A 19,798-nucleotide genomic window follows, 5' to 3' on the forward strand; every position below is an offset into this window, starting at 1 on the left:
GTGACTGCAGAATGAAGGAAATACACTTAACAGACACACTTCTTTGCTTGTTCTCTTGGGTTTATCAAATTGCTGCTGTCTGCATAGAACAGTCTATAGTGGACAAAAAATAAAACGCCTACAGCCCAATTCCTAATTACAAAACAAAACCAAAACAAAAAAAAAAAACAACACCCTTGAGAAGTCATGTGGGAGGAAACAAGAGAAGATCCAGGAACCTCAACCGATCATTCTGGGGGGATGGCATATGGCTTAGCTTGTTCTTGTGGAGAAACTGATTTTTTTTTTCAGCCTCTCAACAGAACTGGAAAATTAGGAATTGACAGTATGGGAAGAAGAATAGATGGGGAAAATGTATGAATTAAAACAAGATAGTAAAAGTTGAGGGTTTTTTCTTCAACAAAAACTAAACAGTATGGTTTTATATCAGTTGAAACGATATGTTTCTTGGTTCAAGCTAGTGTATTGTACTTTACTGGTAAAGCAGGCTAAGAACCTACACTCAGCTACTGCTGCTGGGCTAAAAAGGAATAATTTGCTGAATGGTGGCAATTCAGTTTTTTGATCATACGACTCTATATTCAAACAGCAGTGCTTAGCAGCTGTTGCCCCTCCAAAATACAGTAATAAAAGCTGCCTGGATCCCAGTCACAAGATCACTCTTCCCAGAAGTAGCAATTGCAACACACGCATTGACTGAATTGAACTTTGATTTTTAACTTAAGAACTGTAATGTCTGTCTTCCAGTTGTGATCTGCAGATGGATATGTTTCAGTTTATATTTAAATGGTTGCAGTTTCCAAGAGGCAGTAGGTAAAAGCTCCAGAGAGGGCCTACATTTAAAATTGCATATGATGAATGCGTCTTTGAAGTTGTCCTGGACTGTTATTAGTATTTCAGATAATCACTGGTTCTCCTCTGTTTCACAACAGGGATATTCATTGCCAATGTGCCTTTGGAATACAACATCTTACTAAATGCGAGCAGCCCCACTCTACTGGTAAAGCCAGTAGGACGCGCACATTTTGCTTTTGTCGATGGCCTAGATCCCTACACCCTGTATGAGATAAGAATACAAGCATGCCAGAATGGTAAGATGATTTTAAAAGACTCACCTCTGTGACTGGAAGGGAATGGAGATTTTCCAGATAGATAGATTCAACTCAGCAAAACAGATAAAATCTTATTCCTACACTGGAGTCAAATGTTTACCTAGTAAAACGAAAGCCTAGCACTGAATGAAGCATTAAATATTTCTCCATGTTATATCATGAATATTTTAAATGGAGATTTAAAAAATGTATTTTAGGTAATATGTGCCATTTTATTAAAAGCTCTTCACAAATAGCTTAACAATTTTTGACAATGTGCATACATAACAAAATCAGTTCTGTAACTGTTTCACCAACAAGAAGTGGTAATCATAAAGACAGGAGAGAAGAGCCCAAATATTACAAAATTCCTTGACTTTAATGGAAATTTTCAAAATCCTATTGAAATAAGTCTTTCTAAAATGACACTTTGGAAACAATTCTCTCCTCACGTCCACCGGTGAAAATCAGGAGTAATTCATCAGTGGAGTTGCGGTAATTTAAATGAGTATTTAATAATGAAATGAGGTGAAATGAGGCACCATTTCATCTGGAGCTTCTTTACTTGACATTCATTTGCTTTTACTGTATTTTTTGTTGAGGAAGAAGCTCTCATCACTAACCAAACTTCTGGTTTTGTAGGTGGGTGTGGAGTGGGTGGTCAAACATATTCAAGAACTGCTGAAGCACCTCCTAGAGAATTGAGCCCACCTATCGTTAAAGCGATGGGATCTGCACTCATAGAAGTTAAATGGGCACCACCTAAGAAACCGAATGGCATCATTACTAACTACTTTATTCACAGGTAAATGCTTTTATCATCTGAGATTCTTGGTCTTATTGAACTGTTCATTTCTTTATTCCTTGATATATTAAGAGGTGAAAAAAAGGGTAGAAGTATATGGTAAAATGCATACTACCTTCCAAATGCTAAGGTAAGATGCTGATCTATGGATGGACAAGTTGAGAATAAGAGCTGAGACAAGAATCATCTTTCTGATCTACAAATGACAAAAAGCAAGTGAAAATATATTTTTAAATATTCAAAAGGACAGACAAAAATTGTAAGATAGACACTCTCACTGTCTTTACGCAGACCACTAGGTACATTCTTCAGTCCTCTCTGATAGACAATTGAGAATTTTAGAATGGAAACAGGAGTAATTCACCATTTCTGAGATTTTTAAAAGCAAAAAAAGGTATCTAGGTTCCTAACACAGATCAGTTTTCCAAGATGAATTATGTTCCTGTTTGTAAGTAAGTAATCTGAAGTGTGATTACAGTGCATCTGTTTATGTTCTTTGGTGTTTGCATTCAGCTGCCCTGTCTAGGTGGTTGACTGACACATCCTCACTCCCTATGAGGAGCTTCATAAGCTCTGCCTGAGGATTTTTTTTAGCTGTGTTTAGGGAAGTATCAAAGTAGCAAAGCACTGACATCTGCTGTGCCCATTGACCCTTTTTTAAAAGCTTGCTGAAGGGATCTTCTTGAATAGCTTCAGAAAGTCAGAGAATATAAAACTCAAGCCATGTATTTGAGAGGAATTTAAACTCTGAAGTTCCTGGTTTTCCCAGGAAATATGTGTGGCAAACACATGCTGGGATGAACCTAGCCTCCCCCAAAGAGTTTGGGACATTTTATTATATTAGAGCTATGACTGAGAAGACAGGGAATCAAATTACCTTTTGGAATCAGCAGTGATAATTAATATAAATTCATTTTTGCCTTAAACACATTAGTAGTCTCTAAAAATTCCCTCTCTCTTGAAATATCCTTTTGTTTGCTTTTTTTTTAATTGTCTGATGAAAAAAACCAAGGCCCTCCCCTGTATAAAGAGGAATAAAGTGTATGTTATAGCCCAAGACATATCTTCACTCTGTTGGTTTTGTAAATAAAGCGGATGATTACTGTTGCTATTCCATGGCAGCCATAGAAAGGGAAAACAGGAAATATAATGCAGAAAGCCTGCTTCAGTGAAAAATACTGTAAATTGAATTTGACAGCATTTGATGGCATTTGATTATTCTAGTCACAGCCAAACAATGATATAAAGAGTAATATGAAACAGAATGTGTTACTGCCTAGCAGACTCAAAAGCAATAAACCTTCCTCCAATGTGACACAATCACTTCACAATCATAATTGTAGCCTGTTTGATACCTCCGAGTACAGCAGAAGGGCACTGACTGACACAGATACATTTTGTTTTTTATTTAAAGTGAAATGAAAATGGCGCACTGGGGCTCCAGATACAATCGTTATATTCACCTACATAGGCATGAATCACTTGGCAGTTATTTCAGCTGAAGTTTAAATGTGCTTAGACAACAACAATATCAAATCTTTCTCAGATAGCTGCAAAAAAATCAGAAATGGGATGTAAGCACATAGTTCTTTTTCATTTTGTAGCCACACATAGCCTTACATTGTTATAGCAGCAAGACTGCAGTATTTCTATGGGAGGTTATGGCATGTAATTCCTTCTTCATCATGTGCCTCTTCCTTACTGCATCACCACCAAAATAAATTCATTTAACTCAAAACCTGGAATGCTTGGGGAGCTAGTGTGTGTGCACATCTTTGCATTACAGTGGCAGGACTCATGCTTTCCTCTAGAATCATAAAAGCACTTGCAAGTTTGCAGCCATTTTGTTAGAAAACAAAAAATTAAAATGTTAGTTGATGATAAAAGGGATGGTGACATTTTATTTTTTATTCATATAGCAGTTTTAAACACAGATCTGAGGCTTTTAAACTTTTCTAGCAAGGACCACAACTTAGAAGAGATTGTGACTGAGAAAAGATCTGGTTCATGAGACAATCACCCAATCTACTTCTCTTCCCATTCATCATTACAGAACATCCCTGTGACAACCACAGAAATTGCTAGTCTGGAAAAATAATATTATGGAAATAGGTGATGTATTTCTTGCTCTATTTTAATAAGATATAGGTCACATCCGCTAATGGAACTGCTCTCTGTTGACCACCAGCATGCACTGTGTAGGATGCACATGAGATTACTCTTAAAGAAATATTGCCTGTAAAATTATAAGTATTTTGGTTCATATCTTGCTTAAGGGAGTGTCTGAATTTCTGTCAAAATGTCTATGTCACGTTCAGTAAGATTATATTATTTAGTATATATATGTGAGATTGTCATGTAGCTCTCATTAGCTGAGCAATCCTGATGGTGAAAATGTAGCAGAAAAATCAACAGGCAATTTAAGACAGAGGACATGTCTCAGTGGCTGTCGACTGTTGTGACAGAGGACATGTCTCACTGGCTGTTGACTGTTGTGACTTGCAGTGTAGAGGCTTCTAGACTGACTCTTTATGATTAATTCATTGCTTACCCTTATACCCTTAACCATGAGTTGCACCAAAGACAGCTTCCAAGGCACATATATTAGTAGATGGTTTAGTAGAAGAATCCTTATGGATGGATATGCCACTGAGTATAAGAACTCCTGAAGGGTTTTATTGATACCTGTAGTTGATATAACACCTAATCTAAACTAGCATTTTACATGCAATAATCTCAAATTCCTTTTGTTCACTTTTTGACATCAAAACTTGTAAAAAAAAAAAAAAGAAAATAAAAAGATACAAACTACTTTAGTATAGATTTGTTGAATCCAAATGGTAAGTAAGGCTGCTTTGTTTAATTGGATGTGAAACTGTAGAGGGGGAGCATTGTTGATGTTGCATTATTCCCCCACATTTGTCCGTGATATTCCCCAATCGTTTGAATTTTACCCCAGGACTTCTCAGTGTTCCTAGGAATAACTACCACTGTGGTAAGGAAAACAGCAGGCACTGCTAAAACATGTACTTTTGTTGCATGGTGAAAGGTAAACATGTGAAGAATAATTCTGGGTTGACCTGCAAGACCTCAGGGATTCACTGGATCTCCTTCCACATGAGAAAGCTGAGGGCTGGGTGTTGCAGTTAGTGTTGCTGCAGTCAGCAGTCTGCATACAGCTCTATAGTTATCTGTCACAAAGAAGATTATATTCTCCTGTTTATGTCATGGGGCTCAGATTGGCAGTGGGGCAGGGAGAATTTGCACTTATAAAAATAACTGTATCTGAGCATCTTTAAAATGAATGTAAGCAGCAAATCAGACTATGCAGATTAAGAGACAGCTTCCAGCTCTTGGAAATTATATTCTCCTTTGCAGCTCATTGTACGTAAGAAACACTTCCAGTTAAATGAGCAGTTGAATCTTAAATCTTAAGACGATTGAAATGATTACAGACTGTTCATCCACTTCTGTTCAAAGTTTATTCATACATGAAGATATTCTGGTTGTTACCACTACAGATGGAACCATTTACCTAACCATAAGTTTCATTCATTAAATATTCAGCAGTAATAAGATCTAAATACTTAACCAGACTACATTGTGCAGCTTTGCTTGTGGATGAGCTTACAGTTGGTGGCATATTTGATCTTTCAGTATGAAAAAACTGTTTATCACAGAGTTTCAAAAATTTATAAAACATAAATTTGTGTATTTATTTAAATGCCATACTGCTTGGTCAGATAAGACGTATTAAATGTGACTTTACTGCACTAAAATAGATTCTCTTTTCACTTATCTACAGAGATTTTTTTAGGCATGTTTTTGAGTACACAGGGAAAAGACTATATTTTTAGGTGCAGGAGAAACACAGTAGTGATTCACCTTTCAGAATTGTATGTCTTGCATTAAGTCAGTGAACAGCATCTAAGGGAGAGTTCTGCAAAAGGCTTAATTTGCCCTTACAGTAGAGCTTGGGGAAGTGTATTAAAAATAGCTGATGGAATTTTGGGGTCAATGGGAAATTTTGTACCCCGATTCTTCCAGACATATTTTTGCAAGAGAGAGAATTGCTAGGGAATCTTTCATGCCTGTTCTACCTGCCATTCTCCACCCAGTTCTGCCAACCAATTGTCAGTATCAATGCATCTTATAATTTGCCTAATTCACTACACTAGAGACATTGTACCTCAAAACACTTCTTTTTTTAAAATCACACTTTAAGCCTTTTAAACTCAACAGTGTCCATATAGCTTGCTTATCTCAGAGTTTAGCAAAAATTCTTTAGCTTCATATAAGAAAATAATGTATTCATGCATGCCTTATATATTCATGTACACAAAGGGTGAATAAATAGCTGTGTACACACACATATTCATTATATTCTTCATATTTGCATGTAAATACCTGGGTATATATTATTACAAGCAGCTAAGATTATCAGTTTTAAAAAATTGTTGCTTTTTGTATTTTTAAAGTAATTCCTGGGGTTGATCTAACAAAATAAAATCAGACAGAATTCTGTGAAATACAGATTTTCTCTTGCCAAAGAAATGTTCTTCAGCTTCTGTGTGTGTTTAGTGATGATGACACCTAGTAGTCAGACAAACCAATTTTACTTCTGCAAATTTGCCCTACTTGCAATAAAAGTGGCAGATAATGTAATTTGTTCTTTGTTGTTGGCATGGAGGGTGAAAGTGCTTTTACATTCTGCAAAGGCCAAGGTTCCTGTGAAGAGTAGGGGAAATACTTAAATTCATGTGCAGTACAGCACAACCGTCATTGAGATTTATCACAGTGTTTAAATGTAACCAACTTAATTTCACACAAACATTTTTATGCCAAGTGAAAGAATTGATTTGATAACTCTGTTTTGAAGATGAGTGCTTGCCTTATTACAACTGTTGTAAATTATATACTAGAAGAGACCACATTAGAAAGGGGCCGAGAATCGTCTGTTATTTCTTCTGATACTCAGAATATCACCAGGTCCAACACAAGCAGATCTGTAGTAGGAATGCTATATATACGTATATATGTTATATATATGTGTGTGTGTGTGTGTACACATATGAGTACAAAACCAAAATGTACATACGTACAAAACCAAAAACCCATTGTGCCAAAAGCCTATACAGTGAGTTGTCTTCATATATCTTAAGTTTGCATTTTTAAACAAAAACAGCATTGGAAAAAATATGTAGTTATTACAGAAAGCACTACTTGTGATATTTTAATGAGTTTTTGTGGTGGAGCTGCAAATGCTGCTAAGTTTATGCACAAGGGATTACTTATTCCATTCACAAGAACAAATGGGATATTTACTGTGAGCAAACCAGAATTTAAAAGTGCACGGCTTTGGTTTTGAGGGCATGATAGGATATTTATCCCTTGTTCACTAGGTAACATTTTTCTCAAGTAAATTGGTCTTAAGTTTTCTATAAATGAGGGATCCTGAGGTGAGTACCTCCATAAAATAGTTTGATTTTCAGAAATGTTGAAAACATGCACCCGTATTGCAATTCAAGTCGTTACTTAGCAACTACATATGGATTTAAAATTTCACATTCTAAATTCTGAAAGTCTCATATCTGATGTGTTCTATCCTAAAAGGACAATATGCTGTTGTATTGCTACTCTGCTGCTACGGACTGTGACAGCACACTTGTTTGACATGTTTTATAGTATTCTTCTAGATACAGAAGAATAATTAAGTGATTGCCTCAAAAATCTCTTCTTCGCTACTCAGCACCTAACACAGGTTCAGGGAAATGCTTTTAAGATGCAAAGATAGATAGGCTATTCCTTGTGTGTGTGTGTAATGTATAGAAGTAAGTTCTGTACTTTTCTGAGGTACAGGTTGAACTTAGAACTTCAGGATCTACTACCATGGGGCTTTTAAAGTTATTTTCAATTTTAAACACATTGCCTTTGATTTAATTTCAGACGTCCTGTGGGCAGTCAAGAAGAGCTACTTTTGTTCATCTGGGCTGAAGGAGCTTTGGAATTTATTGATGCATCTGATGCTCTACAGCCTTTTACTCTCTACGAATATCGTGTCAGAGCTCAAAATGCTGTGGGGTCTGTGGACAGCCTTTGGGCTTCAACTCAAACTTTGGAGGCTTCCCCATGGGGCATGGCAGCCCCTTGGGCACAAGCAACAAGTGCATACTCAGTGCAGTTGAACTGGACACAGCCTGTCTCTCCCAATGGTGTTATATCTCTGTATCAAGTAGTCTACCAAGAAAAACGCAGCGATCCAACATTTAGTATCCCAGCTGTTACAGCTCTAACAGTGATGGTAAGAACTGGACCACAAAACCAGTTTTAAGTTGTTTTTATTCTGCTTTGATCTCTGTGGTATTTCAAAATCTCATTTAACACTGATTAGAAAAGTGGGGTTTCCAGTTGCCAATAGTTTTGTTGGTTTAAATTTTGTGTTTGGCCCCTTGCAGACTGAAACATTTCACATTAGTATCTAATTCCTGGTAGAGGCAAGTAGATTACTCGAAAGCATAGATGGAACATGTTTGGAGAAATTAAGCATATGCATCTAACTTTGTCAGCCTCGCTCTGAAAATACTGTCCTGAGCTTTTTGTCTGATTGTCAAAATAGTTTCACAAGATCTGCACAAAGAACAACAAAATAAGTCCTCCTTGTATATAACTCTAGTTTTGTAATTCAGTTGGAATCACAAAGTGAATGAATTAATTAGTAATTAAATAGTTCATATATGCAATGCATTTGCATGTTCCCTCATAATTCATCAGTACTAAAAGCAGATCTACTTTTACTTTTGTTACATGTACTTACATTAGAATGTTACTTTGCACTGCTAACATGTCTTTCCCTTCAAGGGACTCTCCAAACATGAATGTCTGTAAATATTACATTTCTATTCAGTATGTGGAGGGTTAGACTCAGGAAAGAGCAGGTTGTTTTGGGAACTGACTAACAATGTTATGTAAATCAGTGACAGAAGTGGTTATGGTTCATGCAGTTACCACTGCTCCACCCGCCTATATATTACATTCTAGTCTTTCTATAGAAAGACAGCTTACAGATAGTTGAACCGAACTGCTGTATATTAGGATAGCTGCTGTACTTGGCTGTTTCCTGAAAATAAGTTTTAGACAAATGTTTAAGGAGGTTGTAATAAAGTTGGGTTTCCTCAGCAGTGCCACCTCAATTTCATAAACCTAGAATTTTCCCTAAATGATATTCATAGGCCATATTTGTATTGAGTAACACCAGAAATCCCCTAAATTCTTAATTACCCTGATTATAAAGCATCTGTTTCACATTCAAGTAGGATCCTAAAGAGCTTGCTCTGGAATACCCAATAGTAACCTTTAAGTAACTCCCTTAGACAAATCTTGACATGACAAGGCGAGAAAACTTTCCAGCTCAGTAATCTTACATACTCTTGTGATCATATGGTTCCAAAGCAGTTTGGTGTCTAGCTTCCTGGAAGCCTAAATGGATTAAGTTTGTAATACATCTTTTTCTGAAAAAGAAAACAAGTCCTGAACTAAATTATAAGAATATATACTTTTGGCTTCTGAAATAGTTGCATTTGCATTGTACAGTATGTTAGGTTTTACAAAGTAGACTGAGATTTTAAAGTTATTGAACTTCAGTGGGATTTTGGTACTTAGCTCCCTTAACTTGTTTTAAAAAAAATAATCACAATTATAATAGTGATGGAACACCTAAGATTTCAAAACCAGCAAAATGACAGGCCTTCTCCTAATACTGTGCTTCAGCAGCACGCAGTGTGTTGCTGAGCATCGGAATTGACCTGGCTGGTCGTGCATTGCAATGTCTTCTAAGCATGCCAACAACAACAGAAAATGTCCAAGATGGTTGTATTGTGGGTAATAAAACCTACCAAAATGGCCTTTTAAATAATGTTTCCACAGTGTTTCTTTAACAGCATCAGTTAAAAGCCTTTTAAATTAACAAGCTATTATTTACTGAATTAGTATTTTCCTGGCTCCAAAATCCTTTATTTTCCCCAAACACTATCCTGAATCAAATTGACATTCTGGCAGCATATGTATAGCTGTTCTTCTAGTGTTGCAGAGAAGCTCACTTGCATGTTTTTTCCACTGTTCTTTGTCGTGAACATTTATTGATTATTATTTTTGTACCCTTTTTTATTTTTAAATATTATACTGTCCTTTGGGGAGAAATCTTTCTGCACAGCTCTTCCATCAGTTGCACTCTCTTTAAGCTGTTGCAACTACATTAACTCAATAGAGTTGTTGCTGTTTTATACCAAGGAGCTGAGATCTGAATCCTACCTCTTCTAAATATAGCAGAACAGCTAAAGCTTTGAATCAAAGTTATTGACATAAAGTGCATGGAGTCCTGTTATCAAAGATAACTTCAGAAGGTCAGGTCAATTATGCCAGCAGGCAAAAACCAACTTTCAAAGTTATAACCCCTTAAAAATAGAATTTTATCATGAAATTGCTGATATACCCTTAACGGTAGCTTTGTGAATGAGACACTTTAATTAAAATGTAATTTTATTGAAGGAACTAGCATTCCAATGATTAAACTTCTGCCCCTTTAAAATATAGCTTTCAGGGGTACTAGGCTAAATCATTTAATCTCCTAAAGCATCTCTATTGGAGCTCCCTCGTGGGATACACCATTAGTCATTCTCTCACACAAGCTTCCATGTTACAAGCAAGACTTAAAGTATTAAGCGAGCAATGAGTTCGGTCCTTTATTTAATCTGTTAGACTCCATCCTTATCCCATTAGATTATTCCAGAAAAAAAGCAGTGCTAGAATGACCGTAGCCTATACCACCCTTGCTCTTGTCAGTTGCACCCTGGTTGCCTGTCACAGGACATAAAGCTTGACCAAAACCTACAGTAGAAATACAATCCTTGTGACACTGCAGGATACAAATGAAGCTCTCGCTAATATCCCTGCAGACTGTTCTAATTTGACAGCTTCCTTTCCATCCATTTCCAGGGCCAAATGAGAAGCATCTTCTGGGTTTTCAAACCATTTGACAGTCCTACCCACTCTACCTTCCCAAAATGCAGCTATTCACACCCCAGTTACGGTGCATTAATCTGTGTTTGAATTAATGTGTCAAAGGTACGGTTGTCCAGTACCTTAAGGTTATTGCTGACCCCTTGAAATTTTACGCTGTCTATGGAGATAAAAATGAGAACTCAGTTCTGAGAGCAAAAGCTGCTTCCACCTAAATGAAAGGGGGATCTCCTTGCACCGTTAGAAGCAAGTGAAGTACATGTGAGCCATTTTGATGCTTCACAGTTAAAAAGCAGCATCACCCCTTTCCCTAGCTTGTTTGGCCAGGAGTGTAGTGACAGATGTTAGGTGACAGCAAGTTTAACTGACATTCTGGTTTATTTGCAGAGCAAAGTCAAGTCAAGACTGGTTACAGCAGTACAAGTGTCTCCCGCAATGTCTTCCCAGTTCATTTTAACCCTCTAAAGCAAGAATGGTATTTAGTGTCTTATTGACAGCATTAACATGAGACAGATGTGTTTATAGAAGAATGGATTTACAGCAAGTTCTCATTTACAGAAATCTGCATAAAGTGACTAGATTGTCAAAGCAAGCTTCTCACTCTTGGGAACTTAGGGCTTAAGCTTGTGAACATAGGACCCAGAGCTGATTTCATTATAAAGCCAGTACCTGCCAAATGGCGTCAAAGCACCACAGCTCTTTAACTGTTGTATTCCAAATGTTTCTGTAAGGTAAAACTGTAGTAAGTTTGGACTTTTCCTCGGTAGATGTTTTGTGGGTGTGTAATGCTGTTTCTCCCGTGACAATTACCTCAAGTATTTGGTTGTTTATCATGAGCAGGAGAATTCAAAGCCAAGAAGATAAGTAAAAAATATAAGAACATGTAACTGTTAGAATGTGCTTGAAGAAGGAATAGCACCCAGAGATGAGGGTTATAAAGAAAAATTCTGCCTGCTATGGGCGGTGACCCCCATTATTATTGTTATGTAGAATCAAGGCCTCGGTGTGTCAAATCCACCTCAGCAGAGTATAACTAAAAGTACAATATGCTTGTTACAGGATGCAAGAGATAGGTGTAAGCGTTACAGGCCTTATTGCTGGGAAATCCTACACCTGTGCCTACCTAGAAGCACAGGTCTACTCACAATGTGTTTTGCAGTATGAGGCTCTCAGGCCAAATCTATCCTACAAGGCTTTTTTGGCATAGCTATGTCAGCTTGGGGTGTAAAAAATTAATACATCTCTTAGCTGACATCACTGCACCAGCAAAACCTTTGGTTTGGATGCAGCTCTGCTAACAGTTGAGAACATATGTTGGCTTACCTTACATTATTTGGGGAGATGGTATATAATTACGCTGGCCAAGCTCCTCTTGGCAGATGCTTCATCTGTGGTAGAGAAATCTGTACACATACTGGAGAATAGCAATAATAATACAGACTTTGGTAGGAGGATGAGGCTTTGACTTGCATGATGTTGTTATAACCAGACAGTAATTTGTATATCGAATATATAACCAGAGTAAAAATAACAAAGTCTACTTGCTGAAAAACTCCATATAAAATATATTGTATCAGGAATAATCTTAAGTGGCCACTACTGCCATATACATATGCCTCCTATGCAGAATTTTTCAGATATCTGGAATCTTGCATCCAGTGTTAGTTCCTCTCTATTCACCACATTCAGAAATACTTAATACATCCGTGTGTGATCCTTCATTTGTGTTTCTTTATATAGACCAGGGAATATTTGGCAGCATTAGAGATGAGATACCATGTAGTTACTAACTTCCTTGTACGTTCAGTAATGCAGTATGCAGGACTGTACATAACAACTTCCTTACAGAAGAAGAAATGAAGCTCATAGCCACAAGAATATGAAAAAATACGCCAAAGAGAGGGACCGGTGAAACTTTTTTATACATGCCTATTTCACATGCCTGGGAAATGGACTGCACTCTAAGAAAACAAGATGAGAGCAAATGGAGGAATCCCTGCACATGCCATAAATTCAGAAGATATGCTACTTAGCAAAGAATGAAAGCTGTAAACGACAGTGGAGGGCAAAAGTTAATTAGGCTACTGTGGCGCTGTTAGTGAGTGGAAAGTAGCCACAACCAGAAACAAGATGGCTGCTCAGCAGTGCCCTAATACAGCCAAAAGATCATCTCCTTAGCTCTGCAAGGGCTTATGGGTTAGGGGGAAATCATACACAGATGACTAATTTTTTTATGGTTCACAGCTGATCAAAGTGAAATTCAGCAGCTGTTCAGGACAAGTGACCACTCTAACGGCTGTAATATAACCTGCTAAATAGAGAGGGAATTGCATGAGAGCAAGAGGTTAGCTGTGATTATCGGCAGGTGAGTGCTTTATTGAAGTTGAAAGACCATTAACATTGATGGAGTAATTATTTCAACTTGAAAGTAATTACCTTGATGGGTGATAACTTCTTCAGTGTTCCCAGATTTGATTGGACCAAACAATTGTGAACTCTTGAAGCCTAGAAAAATATTACAACAATACTGCAATGTTTAAATTACTGAAACCACTGTTAGAGTATTTTAATTATACCTAACAGTGAAAAGATTTTAACTTACAACAACTGGTGACCTCTCATGTATAGACACATTTGCTTTCTAATTCTAATGAAATGACCCACACCTACTAGTGTGTGCTGTATGTGATAGGTTTGCAAATGAATCATTTGATTTAAATGCAGTTTTTAAGATTCAAAGCCTCGTTAGCACAGTTTCAGGAAGGGCTTGTACTGGAATTGCTGTAATTGTTTTATTTGCCAGGAAAGCCCAATAATATAAAACGCTTCCCATGTTTTAATCTCTAGACCTGTTAAGCTTACACAGGATGAATACAGGACAAGTGCTCCTTCACACTGAAGGCTGCTAAAAAAACCAAAAGTGTGTGAGGCAATCTGTGTCTCACAGATTCTGTTGTTTCCATGCTGCTGCAGAATATGCTGGATTTGGCACTATAGCTCTGCTTAAATAAGCATTTGGATTGGCACTACGATGCCCCTCCAGAAACTGATTAAGTGCTTCAGTAAGCCCCACCTATCAAGACAGACATGTAGAATTGCCTAATTAGAGCAGAAAGGATGAAATGGATTGTTGCACAACTTTGATGATTTTGAAGTACTGTGGTAATAGAACTAGATGAGAATGGCGAGAGAGAAAGAGACTCTTCAGCTCTTTTATTTATACCATCCTTGCTGTAACCAAGGCCACTTCAGTGTCTTCTGGATGCTTTCGGCAGCCACAGAAACATAGCTTTAGACCCTCTGGAACTCTGCCAAGAATGAAAGAAACCTTGCAAGTTAGGATGCAGGGTAGCAGGGAAAGGTTTATCTGGTGTCTGTGAAGTATGTTGTCAGGCAACTGGTGATTTGAATTAGTGAAGGTTACAGCAAAGGAGTTTGTGTATTTAATTACATTTTTTCTTGAATATTTTTGCCCTAATGTAGGGTGCAACGTGAAGTTAACATAATTTTGCCCTTCGATAAATTTTTGGACCAGAAGTAAAAACACTGATAGGGTTATGTCTGACCATGCCTAATCGCACACTCTGGATTGACTAGACCCGAATGCCTGGATCAATAGGTAATTTTTCTACAAAGAAATTAGTTACCTATTTTGAAATATCTGGTGGATTTTATCCTTGGGTTTCTCCTTGTGCAAGGTCCAGTTTTCACTCATTCCATAGGTCTTTTTTTGATGAGTGAAACACATGTAGAGTTAGGTCTTTTGAGGGATATTTACAATGTCTGAGTTCAGGCATCTAACCTAGTTAGAAGCACGAATGTTCTCTATAGACCATGAAACCTCCAGAACAACTATGCATGGACATTTACCAACCTTGGGCTGCAACTGTTCACACGAGACTGCTTTCCTCTAGTGCATTTGTGTGCCACTACGGGCATGTGTCATTCAAAAGACGGTGGTTGATTCTAAGCTGATTAATCAGCTGGTCTTTCCTAAACCACACAATGGGATTATGCAGGTTGACAGATTTAAAAGACAGTACCCTCTGACAGAAAGATGGTGGTTGGCAGCAGTCTGGAAGTGGTAACCTTTTCAGTTTGTGCACCTGCAGTCATAAGAGAGTAAGTGACCACATGACAAAGCCTAAGAGCAGATGCCTAAAATGAGATTGTGTAAATGCCCCATATGCTGTTTCTCTATATATGTTTTTATATATGCATTATATTTATGCTTTTCTCTACAATGTTTTTCTGTAAGTCTTGCATTTCAGTTGTGAGAATAAGATTAAGCTAATCAGGCAGTGTAGAAAAACAGCATTGACAGGGGATTTTCTAATTTGTAAAAACAAAATAAACAAAACAGAAACCCGCCCAAACCTTCACCTTATTAAGTATAATTTGATAGGAAGATATAATATGAGGGACATTCTTCCCTTTGTGCCATGTTGTGCGTGACTGCACTAAATCTGCTTTAAAAACAAGGTTTTGGTTAGCTACAGATGCTTTTTAATATATAAGTAGGGAATAAAAATGAAAAAGGAGGAAGCAGAAATTTGTTGGGTAATATGTACAGCTGTTTTTCAAATTAGATATCTGTTTAAAAATGCTTAATTGGATTTGAATAGATTTTAATTCACATTTAACCAACATTCTTAAATGGATATATCAGGCAACTCCAAGATAACTCTTTTTATTTGTAAAGTCATAGGGCAGCTTCCTAAAATCCCCAGAGTCGTGCCCAACAGCTACAGATACAGGAACTCTTCAGCTGATAATTAGAAAGGCCATTCCCCACCCCTCCATCCCATCCCCCTGCCCCACTCCCCTCCACAGATAAGGTCTGGTATTCAAATTGGCAGAGAAACGTTATGGCATATGCTTATATTTCATAAGGAATTTTAACAAGCAGTGTGTAATTTTAATAAACAGGGCCTCTTTTTTTAAAAAAGCAAGAGCAAGCCGTATGACTCATGGGAATTGGTAGTAAAATATAGAGCCTTGTACCACTGGGGACTCCATTTGAATCTAATCCAGGTCTACAGTCACCAAAGTCATTCTCATCAAACAGCCGTTGGGTGTCCTACACAAGATAAGTTTAGTATTCTCAGCTGACCTCCTGTCCTTTCTCTTTACTGCTCCCTTTTGAATCCATTCCCATCACTCAGCTTCACAGCCTCATTCAAGCTCGTCTCCCCTATGCTTGTTGCAGTTTCCCATTTTCTGCCTGCCAAGTGACCTCTCTCTCTCCTCCTTTCAGACTTTACAAAAAGCACGGGAATGCATGTATAATCTTGCCACACTCTTTTTTTAGGGGGCAAGACCCTAATTCCTGCACAGTGCTAAAACATGAGTTTATCAAAAGAAAGCTCTTTGGGACTGGGAATGGGTGTCTGTCTGTTAATTTACAGCAGTATATAAATATTATTTTTGAGACTATAATAGCAATTATGGTGAATAGGGGCCAGATGGCCTCTGTATCTAGAAAGCAGAATGGCACTGTATTTTTAATGGACTTAGATGTTACTTTTTGACAGGAAGCTAATATTAAATTCTATGTTATAGGTGCCTGTCAGGTGAGTATGGTTCTGAGTTTTGGTTTCTGTTAAAGTAATTACTAATGTCATGACTGGATACTTTTGCTCACTAAAGCCTTCTTCTGTGGTGGGGTCTTTGTTGTTGCTTTTTTTTTTTTTTAAGGATGGTTATTGATCTCTTGCTGAGCTGAGATTTCAGTTTTATGCCAGATAGTTTGATTAATGGGTTGGTTTCTGTAAGTGGACTGAATGGGGATAGGAAGCACAAGCCGCTCATGCCGCCAAGCCTAGCTCCGTCAAGACGCATAGCTCATTATGAAACAGTTATCAAGTATACATGAAAAATTAATTGGGCTCAGTTTGATTCTGAAAAGGATCAGCTTTCTACTTGGCGGTCCCCGGAATCTTTCCAGATGTTGCACGCTAGCCCCTCGAGAAGCAGCGAAGGGAGATGTATTAATACATTGTATTGATTAGATCAAGACCCCTGACAGTTATTTGTAGAGATACCATCTGGCTGCTGTTCGAATTCCTTCACCAAAAACAGGACGTGACATGTTATTAATCTCAACTCTCTAAGTATAGACAGTTGCCTTTTCTGCTAAACCGCATTTTACCATTCCGTAGGAGATGGAGGCAGACCTGAAGGGTGCTGAAATTAAGGTTATTACACAAATTGAGCCATATGGTCCAAATATTTCAGCAAGAAAATTGCCAGGCAATAAAAATTGCTCCTGCCTTCCTAATGGTGTAAATTACAGTTTAACCATGGCTCTAATGATGTCCTTCTGCCGCGCTTAACTACTGTTACATGAAGGACATTGTTTTAAAAATATAAAAAACAAGTAAATGCCAGCAGCGTGTTTTACAATCTGTTAGTGTGTCATTAAGAACACTGTCAGAATTACATAAACATAATGGCAGGCAACCTAGCATACAAAAGAACGAGTATGGAAATAGAAAGTGTCTTGAAAACTCCTTTAGCTCTGTAATGTCAAGAGCCCTTTCTCTTCTGGAACTTTTCCAGTATGGGAAAACGTGGCTGCTTATTTATTCCAGTTCTCACACAGGCTCTGATGGAGATTTAAAAACGGAAAAAAAATCCTAAATATTCCAATGCATTTTGAACAGGTGACAATGGAGTGGTATAAATTTACTATCACATTATACTGTAACTGTATATAAAGTTAACTGGGTATGAAAAAGAAATCCAAAATGTGACTCTTTTCATACTGAAGCATTGTTTTTATTCTTTTGGATCATAATGAGACTTTCTGTTGGTTTTCAGACTGTTTGGAGAATTGCAGAGTATTAAAATGGTTTCAAAGCTCAAAAGCTCTGCGAATTTTACTAACAGAGTTAGCAATCCTAAAAAATTGTTTATTAAAAATGGCTGTAACTTATTTGTTATTGAAACCAAAATGAACGTAGTTATCCAGTCAGCAGATGCGTTACTGACTGATTCTGATGATTCACCATATAATGTGGAAATAAAATTGTAAATAAATTAAGAGAATAATTATCCAATGAGATTTCATTCCAAAAACACTCATCCAACTATTCAGTTTGTAAAGGAAAAACTCTGAGATGGCCATACAATGAGGAAAAATCACGTAAGTTTATAATAAAAGCTATTGGGAATATTGAGTTTGACTACTTCTACTTTAAATCATGTGCAGATTTTAATAGGCTGACTGAGTGCACACCAGTGGTTCAGGGGAGGTGCACTTGGAGCAGTCTGTACCAGTTTTGTAGAAGTGGCTGCTGGAAACCAAGGGGTCCTGCACCCCGCCGCTGCCATCCCTCCCTCCCTTGGACCACAACACTCTGGGTCTGCTGAGCAGGTGGAGCTGCTACTTCCCCTGCCCATGCACCTTTAAAGGCAGAAACTTTAAAGGGACACCCTTGCAAGGGCACCAAGTTCCTGCTGGATCTTCATGCTGGTTAAAATGCGTTTTGACAATGTTGAAAACACAATTGAACGACGTTGAACAGACAAATGGAAGAATGGAGACTGTGAGTTAGCTGACTGGGTTGGCTGGTTGGTGGCTGAACTGACAGGCAGCTCTTGCATTTGTCTTCAAACCTAGCCCAGTTTCTGAATTGCGTGAAGATCTCTTTTGTGTGTGGAACAGGGAGAAGATGACAGGGGACTTTTAAAAAATTTAAATTGAGCCCAAACCAGGCAGTTAATCAGATTCAATAAAGTTCAAAACAGTCTTTATATCTGTCCTTCCTGGTTCTCAGTACCAGTACAATCACAGGTGAAAGCACCAAAACATAAGTAATTCATAGCTGATTGGTTGGTTTCTTTCCAAAGAAACCAAAAGCAGAAAGTAGTAGACTCTTGTGAGGATGGTAGTCTGAAAACTTTCTCTGTACCATGCTTGGGGGTAGTTTACATACATGTAATCTGTATTAGGAGGAAACAAACTCCGATTTATAAGCTTATCCCATCACAAACTAGAAGTATTTCCCTCAGCACCTTGACCTTTTTATCTGACCGAAGTTACAGAAATGCATGGCAAATGGGATCTGGAACATCTAAGTGTATTGTACTCTACTCACATGCACCCATAATGGATGGATTTTATTGTTTAACTGTAAAAACTGTATTGTATTTTTAAGTCTGTTTCTTTAGCATTCATCAAGTAAAATCTCTTCAGTCTTTAAAGAAAGAGATTGATACAGATGTCCCTCCACCAGCATCTGACAGGCTGGAAGATTTGGAAATGATATGCTCATCGAACTGCTTTATGAGTGCCAAGAAAACCTATGAGCATGGAGAGAAGGTTTCTACCCATGAAGTGGAGGGCTTGCTGGAAGAACCCTTGTCAAAGTTGCTACCAGATTCAGAGAATTTTTTCTCACCTTATTAGCAGGTGCCATGTTACAGCCTTTAGGCCATCAAACATCATCTGTTATACCTCTGGCAACTGCAAGCTGCTTTACTCCTTCCACCAAAACCGTGGAAACTGCTTCTTCCTCCCTTCCTTTCCCTTCACAAGCCTTCCTTTCTAAAGGCATCATTAGAGGCTATGATGAGTGATATAGGGAGCAGGAATTAATTCCTGTTCTGAGGGTCTAGTAGAAAATAACTTCTGTCTTTTTCAGATTTTTGTTAGGAACTTGTTTCTACTTCCAGATATTCTGTGACTCCTGCAGTCCTTACAACAAGCAGGACTCTGCTTCAGTCAGGTAGTGTCCTTTAAAGGTCTTATATTACTGGATGCTATGTAGTTATGCAGGAAAAGCCTTAGGGAACAAACACTTACATGTCCACTTAAAGCAACCTAAGATGCAAGAGCAGCAGCTGGACCTGCAGCACAGGAGCCTCCCCTAAGCTCTTTGAC

At 37.8% G+C, this 19,798-nt stretch overlaps 1 protein-coding gene across 1 annotated transcript in view; it reads left to right on the forward strand.

Annotated features, from left to right (window-relative positions):
- The window catches only part of USH2A (usherin), a 388,501-nt gene that overhangs the window by 327,522 nt on the left and 41,181 nt on the right, over positions 1 to 19,798 (forward strand). Inside the window, exons 59-61 of the mRNA XM_059835821.1 lie at positions 933 to 1,091; positions 1,734 to 1,896; positions 7,843 to 8,197. Of these exons, the coding sequence (XP_059691804.1) occupies positions 933 to 1,091; positions 1,734 to 1,896; positions 7,843 to 8,197 (677 nt within the window). The remainder of the gene's footprint in view (positions 1 to 932; positions 1,092 to 1,733; positions 1,897 to 7,842; positions 8,198 to 19,798) is intronic.

This window comes from Gavia stellata, chromosome 2 (assembly GCF_030936135.1).
Source record: "Gavia stellata isolate bGavSte3 chromosome 2, bGavSte3.hap2, whole genome shotgun sequence".
Lineage (NCBI taxonomy): Eukaryota > Metazoa > Chordata > Aves > Gaviiformes > Gaviidae > Gavia > Gavia stellata.